Here is a 22,800-nt window from a genome sequence, read left to right on the forward strand (position 1 = left end):
CACTTACCATATAGAAGCACTTTGTAGTTCTACAATTACTGACTGTAGTCCATCTGTTTCTCTCCATACTTTTTTAACCTCCCTTCACCCTGTTCTTCAATGGTCAGGACCCCCACAGGACCACCACAGAGTAGGTATTATTTAGGTGGCGGATCATTCTCAGCACTGCAGTGACACTGACATGGTGGTGGTGTGTTAGTGTGTGTTGTGCTTGTATGAGTGGATCAGACACAGCAGCGCTGCTGGAGTTTTTAAATACCGTTTTTAAAATCCACTCACTGTCCACTCTATTAGACACACCTACCTAGTTGGTCCACCTTGTAGATGTAAAGTCAGAGACAATCGCTCATCTATTGCTGCTGTTTGAGTTGGTCATCTTCTAGACCTTCATCAGTGGTCACAGGACGCTGTCAGCTGGATATTTTTGGTTGGTGGACTATTCTCAGTCCAACAGTGACAGCTCTGCTGTGTCTGATCCATTCATACCAGCACAACACACACTAACACACCACCACCATGTCAGTGTCACTGTAATGCTGAGAATGATTCACCACTCAAATAATACCTGCTCTGTAGTGGTCCTGTGAGAGTCCTGACCATTAAAGAACAGCATGAAAGGGGGCTAACAAAGCATGCAGAGAAACAGATGGACGATGGATTGTAGAACTACAAAGTGCTTCTATATGGTAAGTGGAGCTGATAAAATGGACAATGAGTGTAGAAACAAGGAGGTGGATTTAATGTTATGGCTGATCGGTATAGAAACCAAAAAGAGTCCTGACCTCAAGTCCCACTGAACAGCTTTGGAATGAACTGGAACATCAACTGAGGCTTTGTTGACCAATATCAGTGCCTAGACAATCAAATGGTCATTTGACTGAATGGGCACAAATTCCCACAGACATTCTCATTTTTCCAAGTTCTGTGAGAAGCCTTCTCAAAAGAGGGCCTGTTGTTCTAGCTGGAAAGATCGCATAGAGGTCACTTTATTTTAATAGCATTTGTCTGTAAAATGGGATGTCCAACAAGCTCATAGTGAAAATATTGTGTCCAAATACTTTTGGCCATATATTGTACTTTGATGGGACGCTATATGCTTCTTGGCAGAATTTACATCCTTGAAGTTAATTGTATCATAACTATTCGGACGCCACATAGCTCAGGACGCTGCCTCGGTCAAGCAGCTTAAAGCAGTTCTGGTAGACGCCATCATAGAGTCCTAGCACATAAAAAGGATCATGTTCCCCTCTCTGTATTCCTCAGACGCTCTTGTTGGCGCCTCCACCAGACAGTAAGAGTCACCAGTGGAACCACTTCAAGACTTCAACCACTTCAAGACTCAAAAGAATCGCTCACTTCTACTTCTAGTTTTTTCCAGAGCTAGAACGACCCTGGTGAAAGCCCCTCACTGTGAGCCATGGGGTGTGTTCGAAAACCTACTAAGCTGCCTTGCTGTCTTACTGTCTACATAGGCAGCTGCCTCAGTAGAGAGGATTCTAATAAGTCATCGACTTATAAGGCAGGTTATTCAAACGCGCTACTTAGACAGCGATAACACCGGGTTTCGCTTACTAAGCTAACACAGTTAGCATCATGCCATTCAAACCAATGGGATGAGGTGGCACAATGTGCTAGCATGTCATATAACATCTCCCTTCGTGTACCAAAAACGGTTAAACTGTCTCTGACAAGCCCGAACTTGCAAATAAATACACTTGTACAAGTTTATACAATAATAATTTATTTACCTTTGAAAATAACTCGTTCTTGAGTCAAAATAACATTGAAATTTTAAGATGCCTTATGCCAAGTTCACACTACATGACTTTCTGATTTGCCAGGTCGCTGTACAGTTCACACTACACGACTGAATCATTTGCACTCTGGAGTCTTTCAGTCGGTGTGTATTTCACACTACACGACTAATCGGGAATAAGGGGGTTTCACACTACACGATCTATCACCAACTGGAATCGCAGGCGAGCTTCTCTAATCTCCCAAACTACTTTTTTTTTTTTTTTTACAAAAACACACGCAAGAAGTGACGAGGGGTTTAATGATACCACGTCCAAAAATGCACGTCAACAAGTAGCAAGCGATCAAAGTTTGTGTTCTGATGTGCAGCGTAAAATCAAAGAGGAAAAATAAATGAATCTGGGTGTATTTGGCAACACGAACAGTATGGATTGTTCTATAGTGAGTTGGAGGTTAATTAATATTTTTGCAATGCAACGTTGGTGTTATGTTTTGTAGAGAACGATAAGGTCAGAAATACTGTAAAACGTGTGTGTGCCGATGTATTCTGATATAAACTATATTATCCCCCTGTCCCACCTGTTTACACTCCTCTCCTGCGTTTCCCCTCACACCGTATCTTGCGTTCTCATTGGCTGTTTGACATAGCACTCATTGCCAGTTGTGCAACTCAGATCAGATATCTGACGCGCTAGAAATCTCGATTCGGTCGCCAAGTGCTCGGCGAGTCGGTCAGATCGAGTTGTTGGATAGTTCACACATAGCGATCGAGAGCCGAGTTTTGATCGCCGAGCGAACGCCGAGTTGCTCTCGAGCCAGCAAATCTAGCGCTGACCAGTCGCAAGCGAAAATCAGGGAAAAATCGTGTAGTGTGACTAGGCATTAGTAGACAACATATTAAGGCATATAGGATTTCGAACAGCCTCCTTCTGGGGAGCACGCACAGGATGACATAAAATGCTGCCTATGTAGAGAGCTCACTAGGTTTTCGAACACGCCCAAAGATAACAACACGTCATTAGCTGATAGCTTCACCGTAACTTTGTCATCGGCGCTAGTTATGTCGAGTTAGTGACGTGAAACAGAACTTAAACCTCAAGTTTCACTGGTTTCTGTTTGTTTCCTGTTTGGTTCCTGTTTGCTCCTGTGTGTGTGTCTGTATAAGCATTTTTGAACGACCCATTTGACTTCGGGACACGCTCTCATGAGAGTGCAATAAGAAATTGCTGTGCAGTCACATTCTGTCCCGTCCTGTGAGTGGTTAAAAAAAAAAAGAACTACGTCCATCCACATTCTGCGGGGCTGCTGCTTATCGGACTGCACAGCAGCGGGACTTTGCATAATAATTCATTATTAATTCTTCATCCTAGTAACAATTTCAGTTGAATGCTAGTTAAATGCTAGCTGCAGTGCTAAGGCACCTCGGTGTAAATGCTAAATCATTTAGCACTAGTGCTAATTCATTTCTCATGTAATAAGAACATCTTTTTTATGCCTTTTCTGATGACAACAATATGATCATGATTACGTGCTGTGAGTGATGTAAAGGCTGTTGTTATTATGGTGGGCGTATAACATTGTTACGGTGAAGCTATCAGCTAACGATGTGTTGTTATCTTTATGGCTCACAGTGAGGGACTTTCACCAGGGTCGTTCTAGCTGTGGAAAAAAACTAGCAGCAGAAGTGAGCAAATCTTTGAGTCAGCAGCGTGTCTGAAATTGTGGCTGGTCTGCACAATTTCTGTTCTGGATTTTACTCCCCCAAACGATGACGTCTGAGCTTCTCTCAGGTCCATTAGCATTGAAAACTGCAGCTTACATCATTCGTCATTCCCGCTTTAGCAATGTGAAAACTTACAAGTGGAGAGCAGATTTTCTACACAAACAACAGTGTTATGGTCTTTTTTTTATTACATTGACTTCATTGGCAAAGTATGTGGACACCTGATCATTTACATTACATTTTTGGCATTTAGCAGATGCTTTTAATTCAAAGCGACTTACAGTACTGTGACAGTATGCTGTTTAAGCAATTAGAGGTAAATAACCTTGCTTAAGGGCCCAACAGCGGCAACTGTGCAGTGATGGGGCTTGAACCAGCGACCTTTCAATTAGTAGTCCAGTACCTTAACCACTAGACCAACTGCCCTTCAAGTGATCTTGGTGACCCTAGTGACACTATTGGACATTTCATTTCAAAACTGTTTGTCCAGCCATAGCAGCCTTTAGTTCAGCCTTCAGTTCAGTCTTCTGAAAAGGCTTTTGACAAAATTTTAAGTGTGTCTGTTGGATTTTGTGCCCATTCGGTCAAAAAAAGGGATTAGAAGTCTGGCTCTCAAATGGGGATCTAAGTCATTCTGTAGATTTTTAGTTGGGTTGAGGTCAGGGCTTTGTGCAGGCCTCTGGGATTCCTTCAGACCAGTGATTTTATTCATCGGTTAATGAGTGGCTGAAACATCTGACCCCAATAATAAGGACGGTTGTCCACCTTTGGCCATTTTTGCACATTTGTTCTACTTGCTTTAAAGACACGGATTGCATTTATTTGTGAGGGTTTTTTTTTTTGTGGGTGGCACGGTGGGTAGAACTGTCGCCTCACAGCGAGAGTCCTGGGTTCGATTCCCAGGTGGAGCGGTCTGTGTGGAGTTTGCATGTTTTCCCCGTGTCTGTGTGGGCAAGTGAGAGGAACTGGAGATACAAAATTGTCCATGACTGTGTTTGACATTAAACTTGAACTGATGAATCTTGTGTCCTGTCCTGTCATGAATGTAACCAGTGTGTAAAATATGACTTTAAAATCTCAATAATATATATATATATTATTATTATTATTATTTATTTTTTTAAATGTTATACAAACACTGATGTTTCTCCCAACTGTCTTCCCATGAATTCCAGTTTGAACTAGTCTCCTTCGTATTGTGTAGTCATAAACACTGACTTTAGCTGAGTTTAGATGCATCTGCAGTTCTTAGATGTTCTTCTGGGATCCTTTCTGACCTTTGAGAAATATTAGCAGGCTGGCAACATCTGGCTGGTTTAATTACTGTTGTCTTTCATTGGGTTATGATGGCATTCGCTGTAGTTCAGTGGAGTCCTAGAGACATAAACATAGGTTTTGTAATATTTTCTGTTACTGATATAAACTGTAAACATTTTAGCCTATTTGGACTTCCCTTAGATCACTTACGCAGTACAAACGGGGGGTGATTACTTTCTCTCACTACTATAGATAACAAAAGATGACGGTGGGGAAGGAAAAATCGAAGGGTTCCTGGTCGTTCAGGTGCCCTTGCGTCCAATTTACACTCATTATAAAGGAAAGAGAAGCTCATTGATGTGAGAGATGACCCCTACTTTCTCGGGTGGTCTTGTTGCGTGTATCGATTCTCTGGCAGGAAATGTAGCATCTTCATTGATCTCACCCGCCTCGAAGACTTCAGGCTGGCGGCTGCTGATGTCACCACAGGCTGGTATCATGTGGGCAGAGCTGTTTTTATTTCCACACTTTAAAATAGACCTGCCAACACACTCATCACTTCCTCCAGAGAAAGAATATCTCACACCAGTAAGGTTTCGTTTTCTTCACAGGCATGTGTGACTCCGCTATCCTGTGAAGCTTTTCTTTGGATTTTGGCACATGACTGTTGTCATTTACTTCCATTTGAAGCAGTAGCGTGATTAGACACTAAAGTTGGCCAATTAGCCGTTGCTTATGGTCAGCAATACAGTTTATTCTGTACGAGTTGGATGAGGTTGGGGTCTGGGCTCTGTACAGGTTTTTTTTTCATAGATTAAGGGATTATATTCTGTATAATGTCATGCTATGCTGTAGGATTAAGAAATTCCTGGCTGATCTTATCCCACAAGGAATCATCAGATCATCCAGCTTTTTTAAATATGGCATATGAGTTCCAATGGTTCTTTGGGTTGAATCTTACTGTGTTCAGCCTTTTTTTTTATTGTGGAGTAATAAACATTGACCTTAGTTGAGGCTAGAAGTGTCTACAGCTCTTCAGATGTTTTTTTTCTAGGATGTAGTTTGACTTCTTGGATGTTCTGCCTCTGAGCTCTGGAAGAATCTCCAAAAGCCTGGTCACTTCTGTGGATAATGTAGTGCTGCTATATTTCATCAGTTTGGAGATAATGGTTCTCGCTGTGGTTTGGTGGAGTCCTAAGGTTTAAGGAAAGCTTTGTAACTCTTTTCAGGTGTATAGTTAAAGTTTCTTCTCAGCTTGTTTGGAATGTCTTCAGATACTGGCTCAGTGTTCCTGTCCAGACCTAAAGCTGGCCACTTGATGTTATGCCAAGTTCACACTACATGACTTTCCAGGTTGTCAGGTCACTGTACAGTTCACACTACACCATCTATCACCAATTGGAATCGCAGACGAGCTTCTCTGGTCTCCCAAACTACGTTTTGTCAACGTGAGAAGTGACGAAGGGTTTAATGATACCGTGTCCAAAAATGCACGTCAACAATAAGCGAACAAGCAAAGTTGTGTGTGCGCTGATGTGCAGCATAAAATATAAGAGGATAAATAAATGAATTTGAGTGTATTGGGCTATGCAACCAGCAGAAATCGTCTGTTCTGTAGTGAGTTGGAGATTAATAAATATTTTTGCAATGCAGCATGGGTATTATGGTCACAAATATTGTAAAGCTTGTGTGTGTGCTGATGTATTCTGATAGAAACTATATTATTCCCCTGTCCCACCTTTTTAAAAGTCCTCCCCTGGGTTTCCAAACCCTGTATCTTGCGTTATAATTGGCTGTAGTTTGACCCCGCACTCACTGCCAGTCGACCGACTGATATCGATATTTAGCATGCTAAAAAAATTTTTAAGTCGATTGGATCGAGTCGTTGATTAGTTCACACATAGCGATTGAGAGCCGAGCGAAAATCAGGGCAAAAATTGTGTAGTGTGAACTAGGCGTAAATTATGAGTTTCAGGTGGAGTGACATTTGTATCCTACAGAACTGGTTGGAATCAAGCTGTGTTGTGTTCAATTACTGCTGATTGTTAGCATTTAGCATTCCAGTTTATCTCAGATTTGTAGGATGAGGTTAAAGTCAGGGTTCCATGCAAGCTTGTCAAGTTATTTACTTGTCAACATCTAACTCACCAAATAATTTTTTTATGAAGAAATCTTTACAGCAGAGGGGCATTTTCATGCTAGTACAAAAAAGGATTCCAAAGAAAAAGTTGGAACCACACACACACACACACAGCTTCAGAGTTGTATTCCTTCTGCACCACATTTACACTCATTTGCACTGAAAGTCAATGTCCAGTAGCATTGTGCATGATGATTGTGTCGCTACTCAGCCATGGAAACTCGAATCATGAAGCTTCTCATGAGCCGATCTTGTGCTGACGGTGCTTCCAAAAGCGGTTAAACACAGATGAGTTCAGATGAGCCCTTCTAACCTTTCTAGGTCTTGTTCTGGAGCTTGTTCTTGATCTGATCTTATTCCTATTTACAAGATTTACATTTTACATGTTTTTAGCATTTAGCAGGCACTTTTATCCAAAGCGACTTACAGTACTGTGACAGTTAGGGATGTCCCGATCCGATCTCAAAGATCAGAATCGGGGCCGATCAAAGGCATTTTTTAACTGATTGGTATCGGCTTTACTAAGGTCAATCCTAAGCCCAGAGCTGCGTTCATTACTGTAGAATTTAACTATTTATATGGTGTGTGAGTCAAGGATCACATCGGTTTACAAAACAATAACTTTTAATCCGAGTATGAAAACTTCAGGACCATAACATACAGCTTTTACGAGTTTACGTGTTACAAGACTGAACAACATCTCAGTATCAAGCACTGTGATTGGCTTAGTTATGTAACCGAGCGTCGTAGTGATGCACTCGCTTAATAAAGAAATAAATACACGGTATATTCACAAATTGTCGGGAGCATAACACTTTATTAACTTCTTCTGTTACGGTACCGAATAGCGGACAGCTAGAGTCATCGCGTTAGCCAAGCACGCTATTCCATGCACTATGGAAGCCCCAAAGGGTCAAAACACACTCACTTAGCGTAGAAACGTCCATCAAATCATTGTCACAATACAACCACAGAAAAGTTTGTTACAGTTACAACACGCATACAAGTACGGTGGCTCATAAGAAACAAACCAGATATCATTTAACCAAACGATCTACCAATTACTACCAATTTGATACGGCACCTAAAAAATAAACAGCCGAATACAGCGAGTTTATTATTATATGATGAGAAGAGGAACCGGCTGTCCGCTAACACGGCAGAGATGCTGATTTTCCTCAAAAAGAACCTTTACTTCATTTTGAGTGTTCTAGTTTTACTACTACAATGCTGCACTAAGTTTGTTTACTTTTATTTTGTAAAAATAAAAGAACATTAAGCAATAGCTTAGATGCAGGCAATTTTTTTCCTACAGCACTGCAGAGCTATTCAGTTGTCAAACATATACATTGGATTAATTTGAATAACTGTAATGTACTTGAAGTGTGCACTGTGTGAACAGTATTATCTAGTTCTTATCTAGACAATATCTAGAAAATACAAGTATCGGTTTGAGACTTGGTATCGGATCGGGATCAAAATTAATGATCGGTATCGGGAACAAAAAAACGTGATCGGGACATCCCTAGTGACAGTATATTATCATAGCAATTGAGGGTTAAGGGTCCAGATCAAGGGCCCAACTGCGGCAGTGGTGGGGCTTTAACCAGCGACCTTTCAATTGCTGGTCCAGTACCTTAACCACTAGGCTACGACTGCCCTTGATGTCACAAAGATCAGCTTTTGAGGTTGGCTGGCTGAGCTCTAGCAGGAAAGAGAGGTAATAACCTGACTGTGCTATACCACATGGTTTAAATTCCAAGACTGTACCTGCACTCAATTCTTCTTGTTTGGGGGGACGTCATCACCTCAGATTTGTTTACACAGGCCGGTATCTTCCAGACTTTGGCATGATTGCAGAATGCTTATGTTGGGTCAGCTGTGTTTGTGCATTTAGCCAGGAGAACTCAAAAGAACTCACAAAACTATGTGGACACTCAGCCAGAAGGTTGTTGGACAGCATATTCCAAAACCATTTTGGAGTGTGTGTGTGTGTGTGTGTGTGTTTGAGAGAGAGAGAGAGAGCTGTGAGCTTATTTTATCCCAATGGCGTTTAATGCGGTTGACATTAAAGCTCTGTGCAAGCGGCTCTTCAAAATCAAACCATGTCTTAATGAACCTCACCTTTTTTTTTTAGAGTGGCGCGCTCATGACGGATGAACCGTAGCCACTAAGTTGGGAGCATAAAATTGATTTTGTACACCTGTTAGCAATGGGTGTGGCTAAAACACCTAAACTGAATAATTAAAAGGGTCTCCAAACAATTTTGTGCTGTTGTTACTTGTGTTAAATTCTGTAGGTTTTTCACGCTGCATCTTTGGGACTCAGCTTGGTTTGCACTGGTTTAATTAAACAGACCCCCCACATTCCTGTTTTCAGGCGGATCAGAGATCGGTGCCCCAGATGGTTCCGTGGTTTGGAAACGGCTTTCACTTTTTGGAGTCCCGCCGAACTCGTGTTTCAAAAGAACTTAAATCCAGAACAAAAGTGCACGCGCACGAACGATGGAAGTGAATGAGCTTTTGTTTTTGTCTCTGATGGACCAATACTGTCAACAAAAAGACGAGGGTAGGCGATGCAAGGCATTGTGGGAAATAGTTTGCACTCCACAGAGGTTTTGGTGCCTTCGCCGAGTTGAAAGAGAGGCCTGTTGTTCCAGAAACTGGAGGACTGAGGAGAAACAAAACAGAGAAAATGAGAAGAAAGTGTTTGAAGCGAATCTTTGTATTGCTTGTGTGTGAGAGAGAATAATCAATTCCTTTGTGTGTGTGTGTGTGTGTGTGTGTGTGTGTGTGTGTGTTGGTTTAAGTGTTCACTTGACCCTAAAACATATTTTTCCCAGTTTGATCATTAGCTGTTGTGAAAATGAATACCTTAACACACAGTGCTGTGAAAAAGTATTTGCCCCCTTTTTGATTACTGTATATTTGTCAGACAGGACGAAAACGTAAATGTATTAAACTAAGGAACAAAGTTATTCAGCTCCTATATCACCCTAGAGAAAAAATAGTAGCCCCACTCTTACTCTTTTTTTTTTTTTTACCTCATTTCTTTATGCTCAAGTTCCCTTTACACTAAAGAATAAAGAACGCCTTTATATGTCATATATACACCAATCAGCCATAACATTAAAACCACCTCCCTGTTTCTACACTCACTGTCCATTTTATCAGCTTCACTTACCATATAGGAGCACTTTGAATTTCTACAATTACTGACTGTAGTCCATCTGTTTCACTACATACTTTTTTAGCCTGCTTTTACCCTGTTCTTCAATGGTCAGGACCACCACAGAGTAGGTATTATTTGGGTGTTGGATCATTCTCAGCACTGCAGTGACACTGACATGGTGGTGGTGTTGTTAGTGTGTGTTGTGCTGGTATGAGTGGATCAGACACCGCAGCACTGCTGGAGTTTTTAAATACTGTGTCCACTCACTGTCCACTCTATTAGACACTCCTACCTAGTTGGTCCACCTTGTATATGTAAAGTCAGAGACGATCGCTCATCTATTGCTCCTGTTTGAGTTGGTCAACTTCTAGACCTTCATCAGTGCTCACAGGGTGCTGTTGGCTGGATATTTTAGGTTGGTGGACTATTCTCAGTCCAGCAGTGACAGTGAGGTGTCTGATCCACTCATACCAGCACAACACACACTAACACACCACCACCATGTCAGTGTCACTGCAGTGCTGAGAATGATCCACCACCCAAATAATACCTACTCTGTAGTGGTCCTGGGAGAGTCCTGACCATTGAAGAACAGCATGAAAGGGGGTTAACAAAGCATGCAGAGAAACAGATGGACTACAGTCAGTAATTGTAGAACTGCAAAGTGCTTCTATATGGCAAGTGGAGCTGATAAAATGGACAATGAGTGTAGAAATAAGGAGGTGGTTTTAATGTTATGGCTGCTCAGTGTACATCTACACATGTACAGTACAATGTAATAATTTTCCATGTATCCTAGCTTATTTGGAAGCTGGGGTCAGAGTGCAGGGTCAGCCACTGGATGGCACCCCAGGAGCCAAGAGTTTAAGAGCCTTGTTCAAGGACACAACGGTGGCGTTATGGCAGAGCCGGGATTCGAACTCTCGAACTCTTTGATTGAAAGCACAAAGCTCTTATCGCTAGGCTACCACTATACCACTGTCACTACGGCCTTTATTACTCCTCAGTAATAAAATGGACTTGTCTGGATTTCTCCAGGTGACAAGATTGGTGCAGAACTGCAGAAACACTTTTCATTTTGTCAGGATCTGGAGAGCGAACTCACCCTCTCCACTACAGCACTGCAGTAATTGACCTTTGAGACCTTTGAGGTCGTCCTCGCTGCTGCCTGAACCTTGGGGCAGGAATTCACAGGGGCAGAGGATACGCAAACACCTCCCTGCTGGAGGTAGGGGTGCATACGGGTGACCTAGTCATTTGTAAAGCAAAAAGATTCAACAACAGAACAGAAACAGATTTCCTCTGCTAGATCAATGTGACAGATACAACTGGCTTCATCCAAGGGGTAAAGACTAAAAAGGGAGTCACCTCCTCACCCTGCTACAGAGGTGTCTAACATCTGATCAAGGCCCTGGCAATAGCAGCATTAGAGTTTGAAGTGGCTGTCTCAATTTATTCATTTTCAGTTCTTGATTCAAGGAGAGTCGGACCACCACACCCCCCCGCCAAGATGTGTCCAATCTGCGGCCACTTCTTGTCACCCGACAGTGTTGGCTTCTCACACAGAGTTGTATGGCGTATGGGGATCCCTGTTAAGCTTTTTGTGCAGGGGCCCGGACCAGTCCCGGAAATCGCATATTGCGACATAGGTGACAGGAAGAGACCCCGTTCGACCTTCCATCCCTCAGACATAGCCTATTGTGTTCGTGTGCACATTCGGCCAGGTCGGTGGCTCTAGATCTGAACTCGCCCCCATGGTCAGAGTAGGAGTTGTTTATTCGTCAGGAGTCATGAAATCAGTGAGGAATTGACTAGATTGGGAGGGGGAACACATCTGCAAAACACACACACACACACACACTTGTGGACACCCACTGTGCGTTTAAAGCAGATTACACAGTTTTACCCGTCTCACACTTTGACGATCTCTGATTGGGAAAGCGTATGAGGTGAAAAACAAGGCTGTGGTGTCTGTGACCTCGGCCTCGTCCTGTTTTACGTGTAATTGGATTGGTATCGTTCCTCCTAATCCTACTGCACCCGTGATCTTCCAACTTATCTTCTCCACCTCTCTGTCCTTCAGCGTGCTGTTTACGCTCTACATTTCTAATCAACATGTTCTCACGCTATCTTCTGTTCTGTTCTGTTCTTTTTAGTGTGAAGTGACGAAACTGGTACTGTTAAGGTTCCCTGATTTTACTTTACTTGTACTCGTAATGCACAGCTGCAGTAAATGGGGGGGGGGGGGTGTCATGTAAGGTGCAGGTTTGTTATGTTTTAATTCAACTACAGCTTAATGGTTGTGCTTATAGTACAAATACACTGTGGTAAATCAACTATTCAACCACTTTTCTGGTTTTATATATAATTTCATGAAGCTCGGGTGGCGCAGCAGTCTAACTCGCTAACCACACCACAGACTGGTCAAGCACACAAACACCATTGACCATGTTTGAGGGAAAGAAAAGGTCAAGTATCGTTTCTTCCTGCTCTTAATCTATAATCAGTACGAATTATGTATTATGTTATACACCGATCAGCCATAACATTAAAACCACCTGCTTGTTTCTACACTCACTGTCCATTTTATCAGCTCCACTTACCATAAAGAAGCACAGTTCTGCAATTACTGACTGTAGTCCATCTGTTTCTGCATGCTTTGTTAGCTCCCTTTCATGCTGTTCTTCAATGGTCAGGACTCTCCCAGGACCACCACAGAGCAGGTATTATTTGGGTGGTGGATCATTCTCAGCACTGCAGTGACACTGACATGGTGGTGGTGTGTTAGTGTGTGTTGTGCTGGTATAAGTGGAAGTGTTTGTCTGTTTTACCAGTGCTTTATCCTCTTCAGGGTCACGGTGTGTCCGATTCATGGGGTAAAAGGCAGGAAACACCCCTGACAGGTCGACAGTCAATCACAAGACAAACACACACACTCACATATTCACACAGTCATAACTAGATGGACTTTGGCATCTCCAGTTAGCCTGACTGCATGTCCTTGGACTGTGGGAGGAAACCGGAGCACTCTGAGGAAACCTACACATACAGTGTATCACAAAAGTGAGTACACCCCTCACATTTCTGCAGATATTTAAGTATATCTTTTCATGGGACAACACTGACAAAATGACACTTTGACACAATGAAAAGTAGTCTTTGTGCAGCTTATATAACAGTGTAAATTTATTCTTCCCTCAAAATAACTCAATATACAGCCATTAATGTCTAAACCACTGGCAACAAAAGTGAGTACACCCCTTAGTGAAAGTTCCTGAAGTGTCAATATTTTGTGTGGCCACCATTATTTCCCAGAACTGCCTTAACTCTCCTGGGCATGGAGTTTACCAGAGCTTCACAGGTTGCCACTGGAATGCTTTTTCACTGCTCCATGACGACATCACGGAGCTGGCGGATATTCGAGACTTTGCGCTCCTCCACCTTCCGCTTGAGGATGCCCCAAAGATGTTCTATTGGGTTTAGGTCTGGAGACATGCTTGGCCAGTCCATCACCTTTACCCTCAGCCTCTTCAATAAAGCAGTGGTCGTCTTAGAGGTGTGTTTGGGGTCATTATCATGCTGGAACACTGCCCTGCGACCCAGTTTCCGGAGGGAGGGGATCATGCTCTGCTTCAGTATTTCACAGTACATATTGGAGTTCATGTGTCCCTCAATGAAATGTAACTCCCCAACACCTGCTGCACTCATGCAGCCCCAGACCATGGCATTCCCACCACCATGCTTGACTGTAGGCATGACACACTTATCTTTGTACTCCTCACCTGATTGCCGCCACACATGCTTGAGACCATCTGAACCAAACAAATTAATCTTGGTCTCATCAGACCATAGGACATGGTTCCAGTAATCCATGTCCTTTGTTGACATGTCTTCAGCAAACTGTTTGCGGGCTTTCTTGTGTAGAGACTTCAGAAGAGGCTTCCTTCTGGGGTGACAGCCATGCAGACCAATTTGATGTAGTGTGCGGCGTATGGTCTGAGCACTGACAGGCTGACCCCCCACCTTTTCAATCTCTGCAGCAATGCTGACAGCACTCCTGCGCCTAGCTTTCAAAGACAGCAGTTGGATATGACGCTGAGCACGTGCACTCAGCTTCTTTGGACGACCAACGCAAGGTCTGTTCTGAGTGGAACCTGCTCTTTTAAAACGCTGGATGATCTTGGCCACTGTGCTGCAGCTCAGTTTCAGGGTGTTGGCAATCTTCTTGTAGCCTTGGCCATCTTCATGTAGCGCAACAATTCGTCTTTTAAGATCCTCAGAGAGTTCTTTGCCATGAGGTGCCATGTTGGAACTTTCAGTGACCAGTATGAGAGAGTGTGAGAGCTGTACTACTAAATTGAACACAACTGCTCCCTATGCACACCTGAGACCTAGTAACACTAACAAATCACATGACATTTTGGAGGGAAAATGACAAGCAGTGCTCAATTTGGACATTTAGGGGTGTAGTCTCTTAGGGGTGTACTCACTTTTGTTGCCGGTGGTTTAGACATTAATGGCTGTATATTGAGTTATTTTGAGGGAAGAATAAATTTACACTGTTATATAAGCTGCACACAGACTACTTTTCATTGTGTCAAAGTGTCATTTTGTCAGTGTTGTCCCATGAAAAGATATACTTAAATATCTGCAGAAATGTGAGGGGTGTACTCATTTTTGTGATACACTGTACATACAGCACACATGGGAACATACAAACTCCACACAGAAAAAAACCTGGCTGTACCTGGGATTCAGACCCAGGACCTTCTTGCTGTAAGGTGACAGTGCTACCCACCAAGCCACCGTGCCGCCCTGTTATTGTTGTTATTATTATTTTATTGTATTTTTATCACAGCAACAGGCTATTTATGGTTTTACTACATTCCTGGCAACAGAAATTGTCAAAAGACGAAGACCTTAGGTCATTACAGCTCTGATGTTATCCATGATAACGCGCTTCCTGTCCTGGTGTTTTGTAAGATCCTGTATGGTTCGATTTGCTTCGACCCTTAGTTGTTCACATTCCTCTGAAATGTGAAACGTGTGTGTTGTGTGTTGGTAACTTCCAAGCAGATTCCACAGTTTTATAGCCTAACTGTGGACCCTCAAATTCCACACCACTGCTGGTTGTGTGTGTGTGTGTGTGTGTGTGTGTGTGTGTGTGTGTGTGTGTGTGTTTTGCACTGAACATGTTGTGGAAAGAAAGAAGAACTGGCTTTAATAGCAAAGCTGATCTAAAACATGCACGTCTGTCCTCTTTTTTCGGAATCCAAATTCCACTCAATATTATAGAAAAAACCTGGTACATTTTGTCTATCAAACATCAGAAGAACAGACTGATCCAAAAAATTCTACTGAACACATACCTCAAGTAAATGTCCAGGCTGCTTTTTTAGACTTGGTTTTAAAATGCACTACATGGCCAAAAATATGTGGACACCTGATGTCTTGGATGTCCCATTTCAATACCAAGAACCTGATTATATTAGGGACCCTTCAGCATTCCACCATGAAGGCTTTGTACAATATTTTGGAGTGTATCTGTGAGAATTTGTGCCTAAATTCCTAAGTGCTAAATTCACGAGCTCAGGCACTGATGTTGGACAGCGATATACCAATTTGTCACTCTGTGCAGGCCACTGATGGTCCTTCATACCAAACTAGTCCAACCATGACTTTGTGGGCTGGTTTTTTTTTATTTAATTCAATTCCACAGGACTGAAAAAGCACACACACACACACACACACACACATGACTATGGTTCACACATGGACTTTGCAGCATTTGCACACATATCCAGTCTTTAATATTTATAACTGCATGTGTACATTTTTATTATACTATTTTCTCTATTGCTGCTACCACCTCTATTGAAAAGATGCCATGCAACATTTCATCGTACCTGGATATAGTGACAATAAAGATTCTACTTTATTCTATTCTAAATATTTTAGTATTAACATGCCATGCCATATTTTGACACGCCCCTAACATCATCTGTAAAGCCACTGAGTCCTTTTTTACAGGCCAGAAGCAGATTATTACAGAGCTTTAACATGTATGAAGAAACACGCTATGCTTCTGTATTTCTCCACCACTCATACCACAAGTCTTTGTTGCAGAGGCCAACCAGACATCAAACCAGACACAGTTTCTGAACTGTAACCTCTGAACTCACCGTGTGCTGCCGTCGCCCACAGTCAGCCAGTTCAGCAGTTTTTCTTAGCCTGACTCCAGGATATAATGGTGGTAGGATGGTGGAAGTGAGGGGAGCGTGATGATGACGTTAGCCGGAATGCTTTATAATTAGCTGCTCTGGGGCCGGCTATAATTATTGACTTAAATTGTCGTCTTCCTCTTCCAGACGGCTTCCTGGAGACGGTCTGCAGACTGTCTACATCATTCTGTATAGTTCCATATGAACATTTCATCTTCTCCTTGTCGATCCATGTGATGGTTTGACATTTCATTCCAAAAATCTTGGCCATTAACCTGAAAATGTAGCTGATTTTGGACTGTGTCTGGAGATTTTGTCCATTTAGTCTGTCACCGATGTTGAGTGAGAGCACTTGGCTTCTGGTTCATGCTAAAGCGTTTATTTGGGGTTGAGATCAGGGCTCTGTATAACCCACACCAAACTCATCAGACTACACAATGACCAAAGTATTTAGACACCTGACAATTAGCTTATTGGAAATATTAAATACTATTAACTCCCAGACTGTTGTTTGTACAGATAACCTCGGACCCAGACGTTGCTTAGAACAGTGGTCCCCAACCACCGGGCCGCAGACTGGTACCAGTCAGTGGGTCATTTATCACCGGGCCGCACAGAAAGAATAAATAATTAGAGATCGCTAGATCAGCAATGAAAACGCTGCTTCCATTTCCAACACACGGGTGTTTATCTTCTCATATCACCCCCAGGTGGAAGCAGCGTCTCGTTGCAGCAAAAAAAAAGCTCATTTGTGAGCAGCATAATTATTATATTTTAAATCCTCCCACCCCCGCCGGTCTGTGAAATTATATCTTATATGAAACTGGTCCGTGGTGCAAAAAAGGTTGGGGATCGCTGGCTTAGAACATTCCAGACTGTTTCTGTGATCTGTACTGAGCTTTTTAGATGTACCCACTGTAATGCTTGAGGTTCGGTCCAATGGGTGCTGTCAAACTGGCCCAGTTTATATACATTTGAAGGGATTTAACCTCTGACCAGTTGACCCTTGACCTGTCATTGTAGGATGTTGTGTGGGGAAGATCACATTAGGAAGTGAAACATCTGGAAACCACACGGTTTCATACACACCCCTCTCCACAGTCCTGTGTTTCACTACTGTTTTTAGCATGTAAATAAATGAACTTCCTCTTTAAGAAAATCCCCATTTTTGTCATTAGGGGCGTTTTATTACTCAGATATAGTTTGATAAAAAGAAGCTCCTGTCAGTTTTTGGACTTCATGGACTCCATGAGACATCTGAAGGTGCCATGTGGTATCTGGCACCAGAACAACCATCAGGTTCTTTAATCATGTACACTGCAAAGTAGATCATCCTGTAGTGCATCGTGGTGCATCTATTTAATGGGTAAATGATTCACTTTAATGTCCAGTTCCAATCGTCCGCAGTTTGATCCACACTAGATCTTCTGGTGGGTCGTACCAGACACCACAGTGTTCACGTCATCTTGCACTGTCAGTATTCACCACGGTGCCTGCGAGCACCCCTTGCTTTTTCGAAGACACTTCAAGTCATGTGGCCAACACAATTCGGTCGTTATCAAAGTTGCGCTGGTCTTTATGGTGATCAGATCTGCTGCACTTACCACATGAGCTATAAGGAACTACGTTTACGACATTTAGCAGAGGGTTAAGGGCCTTGCTCAAGGGCCCAACAGTGGCAAATTGGTGATGGTGAGGGTCGAATCGGCAATCTTATGATTACTAGTCCAGTATCTTAACTGCTGAGCTACCCCTGCCTACCATCAGTCCATCATCTAATAGATCTCTCATGCTCACATGCACCATCAGTACCATCTAAGAATGAATTGGCACATTTTTGGAGGGGGTGTTCCTAATATTTTGGCTCATCAGGGTACTTAAATGAAATGGGAATGGGCGGGGCGGAACTGCTGAAGGCTGAATGGGCAGATCTAAACTACACAGGTCTGGCACAGCTGGCGGAGAGGGTGTTGCACTGGGGACCTGGGTTTGAATCCTGTCTCTGATCACTCTTTTGTTTGCTGTTGTTTCCAGTTTTCTCCCACTACTTAAAACCATGCAGTAGGTAGATTTGCTGCTTAAAATTGCTTTTAAGGACCTGGGTTTGATCCTCACCGCTGGTCATATTTATGTATTTATATAAAGATATAAAGCACTGCAGGCTGAATTAACCACATGTCAGACGTGAGCCGACATGCTGTTATACCTGGTTTAGTGGGTGCGGCGTAGCTGATTGAGTTCTGAGGAGCTGGGTTTGATTCTTATCTTCCGCCCCTGTTAATTAGTGTTGCACATTCTTCCTGTGTCCACTTGGGTTCCATCCAGGCACCCTGGTTTTCTCTGACCTCTCACATTCCTGCAGTGAGTGGACCAACTCCTCTTGGTTTGAGTGAGTCAGTGAATGTGTGAGCATGTGTTGGCACATTTTTGGTGTCACCGTATGGTTCCTGTGTGGCGTTTTCACAGACATGATAGAGGCTCCGACTTCAAACAGACTCTCTCACTGTGAAGCTCACTGAGATTTTTCATGCCGGAGGCTCTTGGCACAGATTCACCCATGTGCCAGTGTGTTACTGGGTCAGCTTTCAGTACGGGTCAGTACGGGTTTCAGTAAGTTTTTACGTGCAGAGGAGGAGGTTTTTATATCTCGGTATCAGACGTACATCAGGTCTGACTAGACAGGAACGTCCTGATGCGTTTTATGTGCCAAAAGTATGTGGACACCTCAACTAATATTCGATAAGCCATTACTAACAGATGTATAAACATGTTTTACACACTCTGGTTACATTCATGACGGGACAGGTAGTTACAGGTTACACAAGATTTATCAGTTCAAGTTTAATGTCAAACACAGTCGTGGACAATTTTGTATCTCCAATTCACCTCACTTGCATGTCTTTGGACTGTGGGAGGAAACCGGAGCTCCTGGAGGAAACCCACACAGACACAGGGAGAACATGCAAACTCCACACAGAAAGGACCCAAACCACCCCACCAGGGAATCGAACCCAGGACCTTTTAGCTGTGAGGCGACAGTGCTACCCACCGAGCCACCGTGCCACTTTCAGTTTTAGGGAATGCCACATTCCTGCTCCAGCATGACTGCCCCTGTGCACAAAGGTTCGTAAAAACGGTGCTTAATAAGTTTGGTGTGGAGTTGAAGTCACTTCAGTTCATTAAAAAAAACATAATTCATTATTATTGCAGGTGGCTCAGTGGGTAGCACTGTTACCTTACAGCGAGAAGGTCCTGGGTTTGATCCCCAGGCGGGGCGGTCTGGTTCCTTTCTGTGCAGAGTTTGCATGTTCTCCCCGTGTCTGCGTGGTTTTCCTCCGGGACCTCCGGTTTCCTCCCACAGTCCAAAAACATGCAGTCAGGTTAATTGGAGACACTAAATTGCCATATAGGTGAATGGGTGAGTGTATGAGTGTGTGTGTGTCTGCCCTGCGATAGACTGGCACCCCATCCAGGGTGTTACTGTGTGCCTTGCGCCCATTGGGATCTGGGATAGGCTCCAGCACCCCTCTGCGACCCCTATTGGATAAGCGATTAAGAAAGTGAGTGAGCGAGTAATTATTATTGTGTGTGATAAAGCAGCTTTAGCTGGAAAAGCTTCACTCAAACAGTTGATCAGTTGCCAGCGCCAGCAAAAATAAAGAAGCACTAATTAAATGTGTAATAAATCAATTTAAACAAACAATGAGGATAATAAAATAATGTGAAGAATGTGATGCTTGAGTTCGATCTTGAGTTTGACGTCTGAAGTAGCAATCGATTAATGAACTTTCTCTTCCAACTAAATCCTGAATCAATAGCAGGCACCGACTGTTCAAAACAAGTGAAAACAGTTGTGTATTATATACAAATCTGAGTGCCGATGTTAAATATTCGTGTTACGATGAAGGTTCAGAGGAGTTAAAGTATTACATAATTCCAGAATTCCTGCTCGCTCTCTGAAGCAGACGTGTTTTGTACTTGAGTGTTTTTAATAAGTGATAAGGAAAGCAGTAGTGCTGATAAGGGCTGTTCAGGATGCTGCCGAGAAAGCTGGAGGTTTGTACCAGAGATAACCTTCTGCTAAATGAGGCGGCGTGAGCGATGTGCTATCAACGCCCCGCTGCACCTTCCAACAAACTATGTCATCCCAAAACCATGTTTAGATTCAGCCCCGCGCTTGTTTGGTTGATAAAGTGGTTCATAGAGAGTTCAAGAGGGAGACACACACACACACACACAGTCACACAGAAACACTTTCACTCAGACGGTGTTGCTCAGGTGATGCAGCAGTCTATTACCCTAGGTTATTACGTCTGAGCAGCACCACTGGCCTGGTCAGACGGTCTGCAGACACAGTCGGGCCTGTTTAAAGAGGGAAGGGCTGAACGGGTTATCAGCTCATTGAGGCTACAGCAGTGACTCCTACTGTCTGATCAAGGCACTGCACAACTGATGGAGAAATTAACATTTACCTTTTACATTTTTAGCACTTAGCAGACGCCTTTATCCAAAGTGTGTCACTTTTACAGTAGTGTGTCAGTATACCGTCTGAGCAGTTGAGGGTAAGGGCCTTGCTCAAGGGCCCATTAGTAGCAGCCCTTTGATTACTATTCCTGTACCTTAACTGTAGGCTACACCTGCCCTGCTTTTTGAGTATAGTGTGTTCTTCCAAATGAATTAAAGCTCTACGTAGGAATCCACCACTAGCAGGTGAACAGTAGAGCCAAATGCCTTCACACGTGTTGACGGGCATAGGTGTGGGCTAGTCTGCAAGGATGATCTGCATGGGGCATTGCAATTGGCTCCTTTTATGCATTCTCTCCTATTTTCTCCAAATTTAGCGTAACCAATTAGTCTTCCACTGCTGGGGAACCTAATCGGTTCCGAGGAGGGGTCCATCGACCCCTTCTTATTCGCCTGTACATTATTGGATTCGCATGCGAAGCCAGTCTCTCGCACATAGAGTCACACACTGATTTCTGTGTTCCTCCACTACAGTACAGATGTCTTGGGCTACAGACCAGGGTCCTTACACAGTGTTGAGGACCCGACCCCCTTTTTAGTCCGGTCTTCTCCCACTCAGCAGATTAGTGGCCAATGTTGTCTGCTGCAGGCACTGCCAATTGCCCGGCCGACCAGTAGCAGAGCTAAGACATTCCACCACCTGGGTGCCATTCAAATACTTTCTTTTTAACTAAATGGGCACAGATCCCACCAGTCATACTCCAAAATCTTGTGAAAACCTGTCCAAAAGAGTAAAAACTATAGTTGCCATAATGGAGTGTAGGAAGGGGAGATGTGGGTTGCAAGTCCTTATTAATGGTGAAGTATTTGGGATGGGATTGGTCAGGTGTCCACATACTTTTGACTATAAAGAGAAAGTACAGACGATGTTTGTTTTTCTTTAGCTTTTCTGTCTGCTAAAGGTCCAGAACAAGCTCTGTGTTTGATACCTTCTCCTTTCACATCTGCTCTCTGTTACATCAGCTGCCTGATCGTTTTTTCTTTTCCTTCTGGCTAGTGAGCGAACCAACCGAACACCAGACAAACGCTCATAAAACGCTCGTCTAAACGTTTCCTCGGTCGCTTTTCAGGCCGGAGAGCGAGGCTGCTGTTGCCTGACAGCGTGAGACAGCGTGAGACCAAAACAGAAAGAGACAAATGGCTGCTGGTGCTCAGAGGGCAGAGATTAAGTGGAGGAACATTCAGGGGGAGGGAACACAATGGTGGTCTGCGGGAGGGGTGTTGGCAGGGGTTATGCCGGCTCTAATAAGAACACTGTGTGTTTTCTTTTAACAGGACCTACAGTCAGAAGAAGGCGACGCTGGAGAGAGAGTATGCTCAGGTAAGATCAGTCACTGTGCCTGTTTTAAGCGAATGTTCCTGGCCGAAAATGTGTGGACGCCCAGGTGTCTCATTTAAAGCTTTGGTTGCAGCGTCTAGTCTTGTGGGAGCATTAGGATGGTCGGGTACTGATAGTGGCTCATGAGGCCTGGCTTTTGGTCTGTGTTTCACTTCCTTCAGAAGGATGGGGTTAGGGATCCTAACAGTCCCAAACAAATTCCAAACAAATTCATACATTTATTGACAGTTTTACCACCTTTTTACCTTAATCAGGGTCAGGATGGGTACAATTCATTAATCGAAAGGCAAGAAACACCCTGGAAAGGTCGCCAGTCCATCACAGGGCACACACACACACACACACACACACAAACATCCACACACACAAACATCCACACACACATTAATACATAGGGGTACTTTGGTATCGCCAATTGACCTGACTACAAGTCTTTGGATTGTGTGAGGAAACCCACACAGACACAGGGAGAACATGCAAAACACATGCAAAATAACCCATATTGCACCGGGGAATTGAACCCAGGACCTTTTTGCTCTGAGTCACCCCCAAACAAATTGGAAAGTGTTGCATTTTCACCCTGTGTCTCATGGTGGCTGCTGAGGATTGACACGTGAGAACATCCGGCTCTTCTTTTCATCATCCAGCGGCAAATTCCTACTGTAACACT

The 22,800-nt window shown here is 43.4% G+C and overlaps 1 protein-coding gene across 1 annotated transcript in view; it reads left to right on the forward strand.

Annotated features, from left to right (window-relative positions):
* LOC134323001 (F-BAR and double SH3 domains protein 2) overlaps positions 1 to 22,800 on the forward strand; it is a 100,533-nt gene that overhangs the window by 12,861 nt on the left and 64,872 nt on the right. Inside the window, exon 3 of the mRNA XM_063004407.1 lies at positions 22,067 to 22,112. Coding sequence (XP_062860477.1) covers positions 22,067 to 22,112 — 46 coding nt within the window. The remainder of the gene's footprint in view (positions 1 to 22,066; positions 22,113 to 22,800) is intronic.

The sequence above is a fragment of the Trichomycterus rosablanca genome, chromosome 11 (assembly GCF_030014385.1).
Source record: "Trichomycterus rosablanca isolate fTriRos1 chromosome 11, fTriRos1.hap1, whole genome shotgun sequence".
Classification (NCBI taxonomy): Eukaryota; Metazoa; Chordata; class Actinopteri; order Siluriformes; family Trichomycteridae; genus Trichomycterus; species Trichomycterus rosablanca.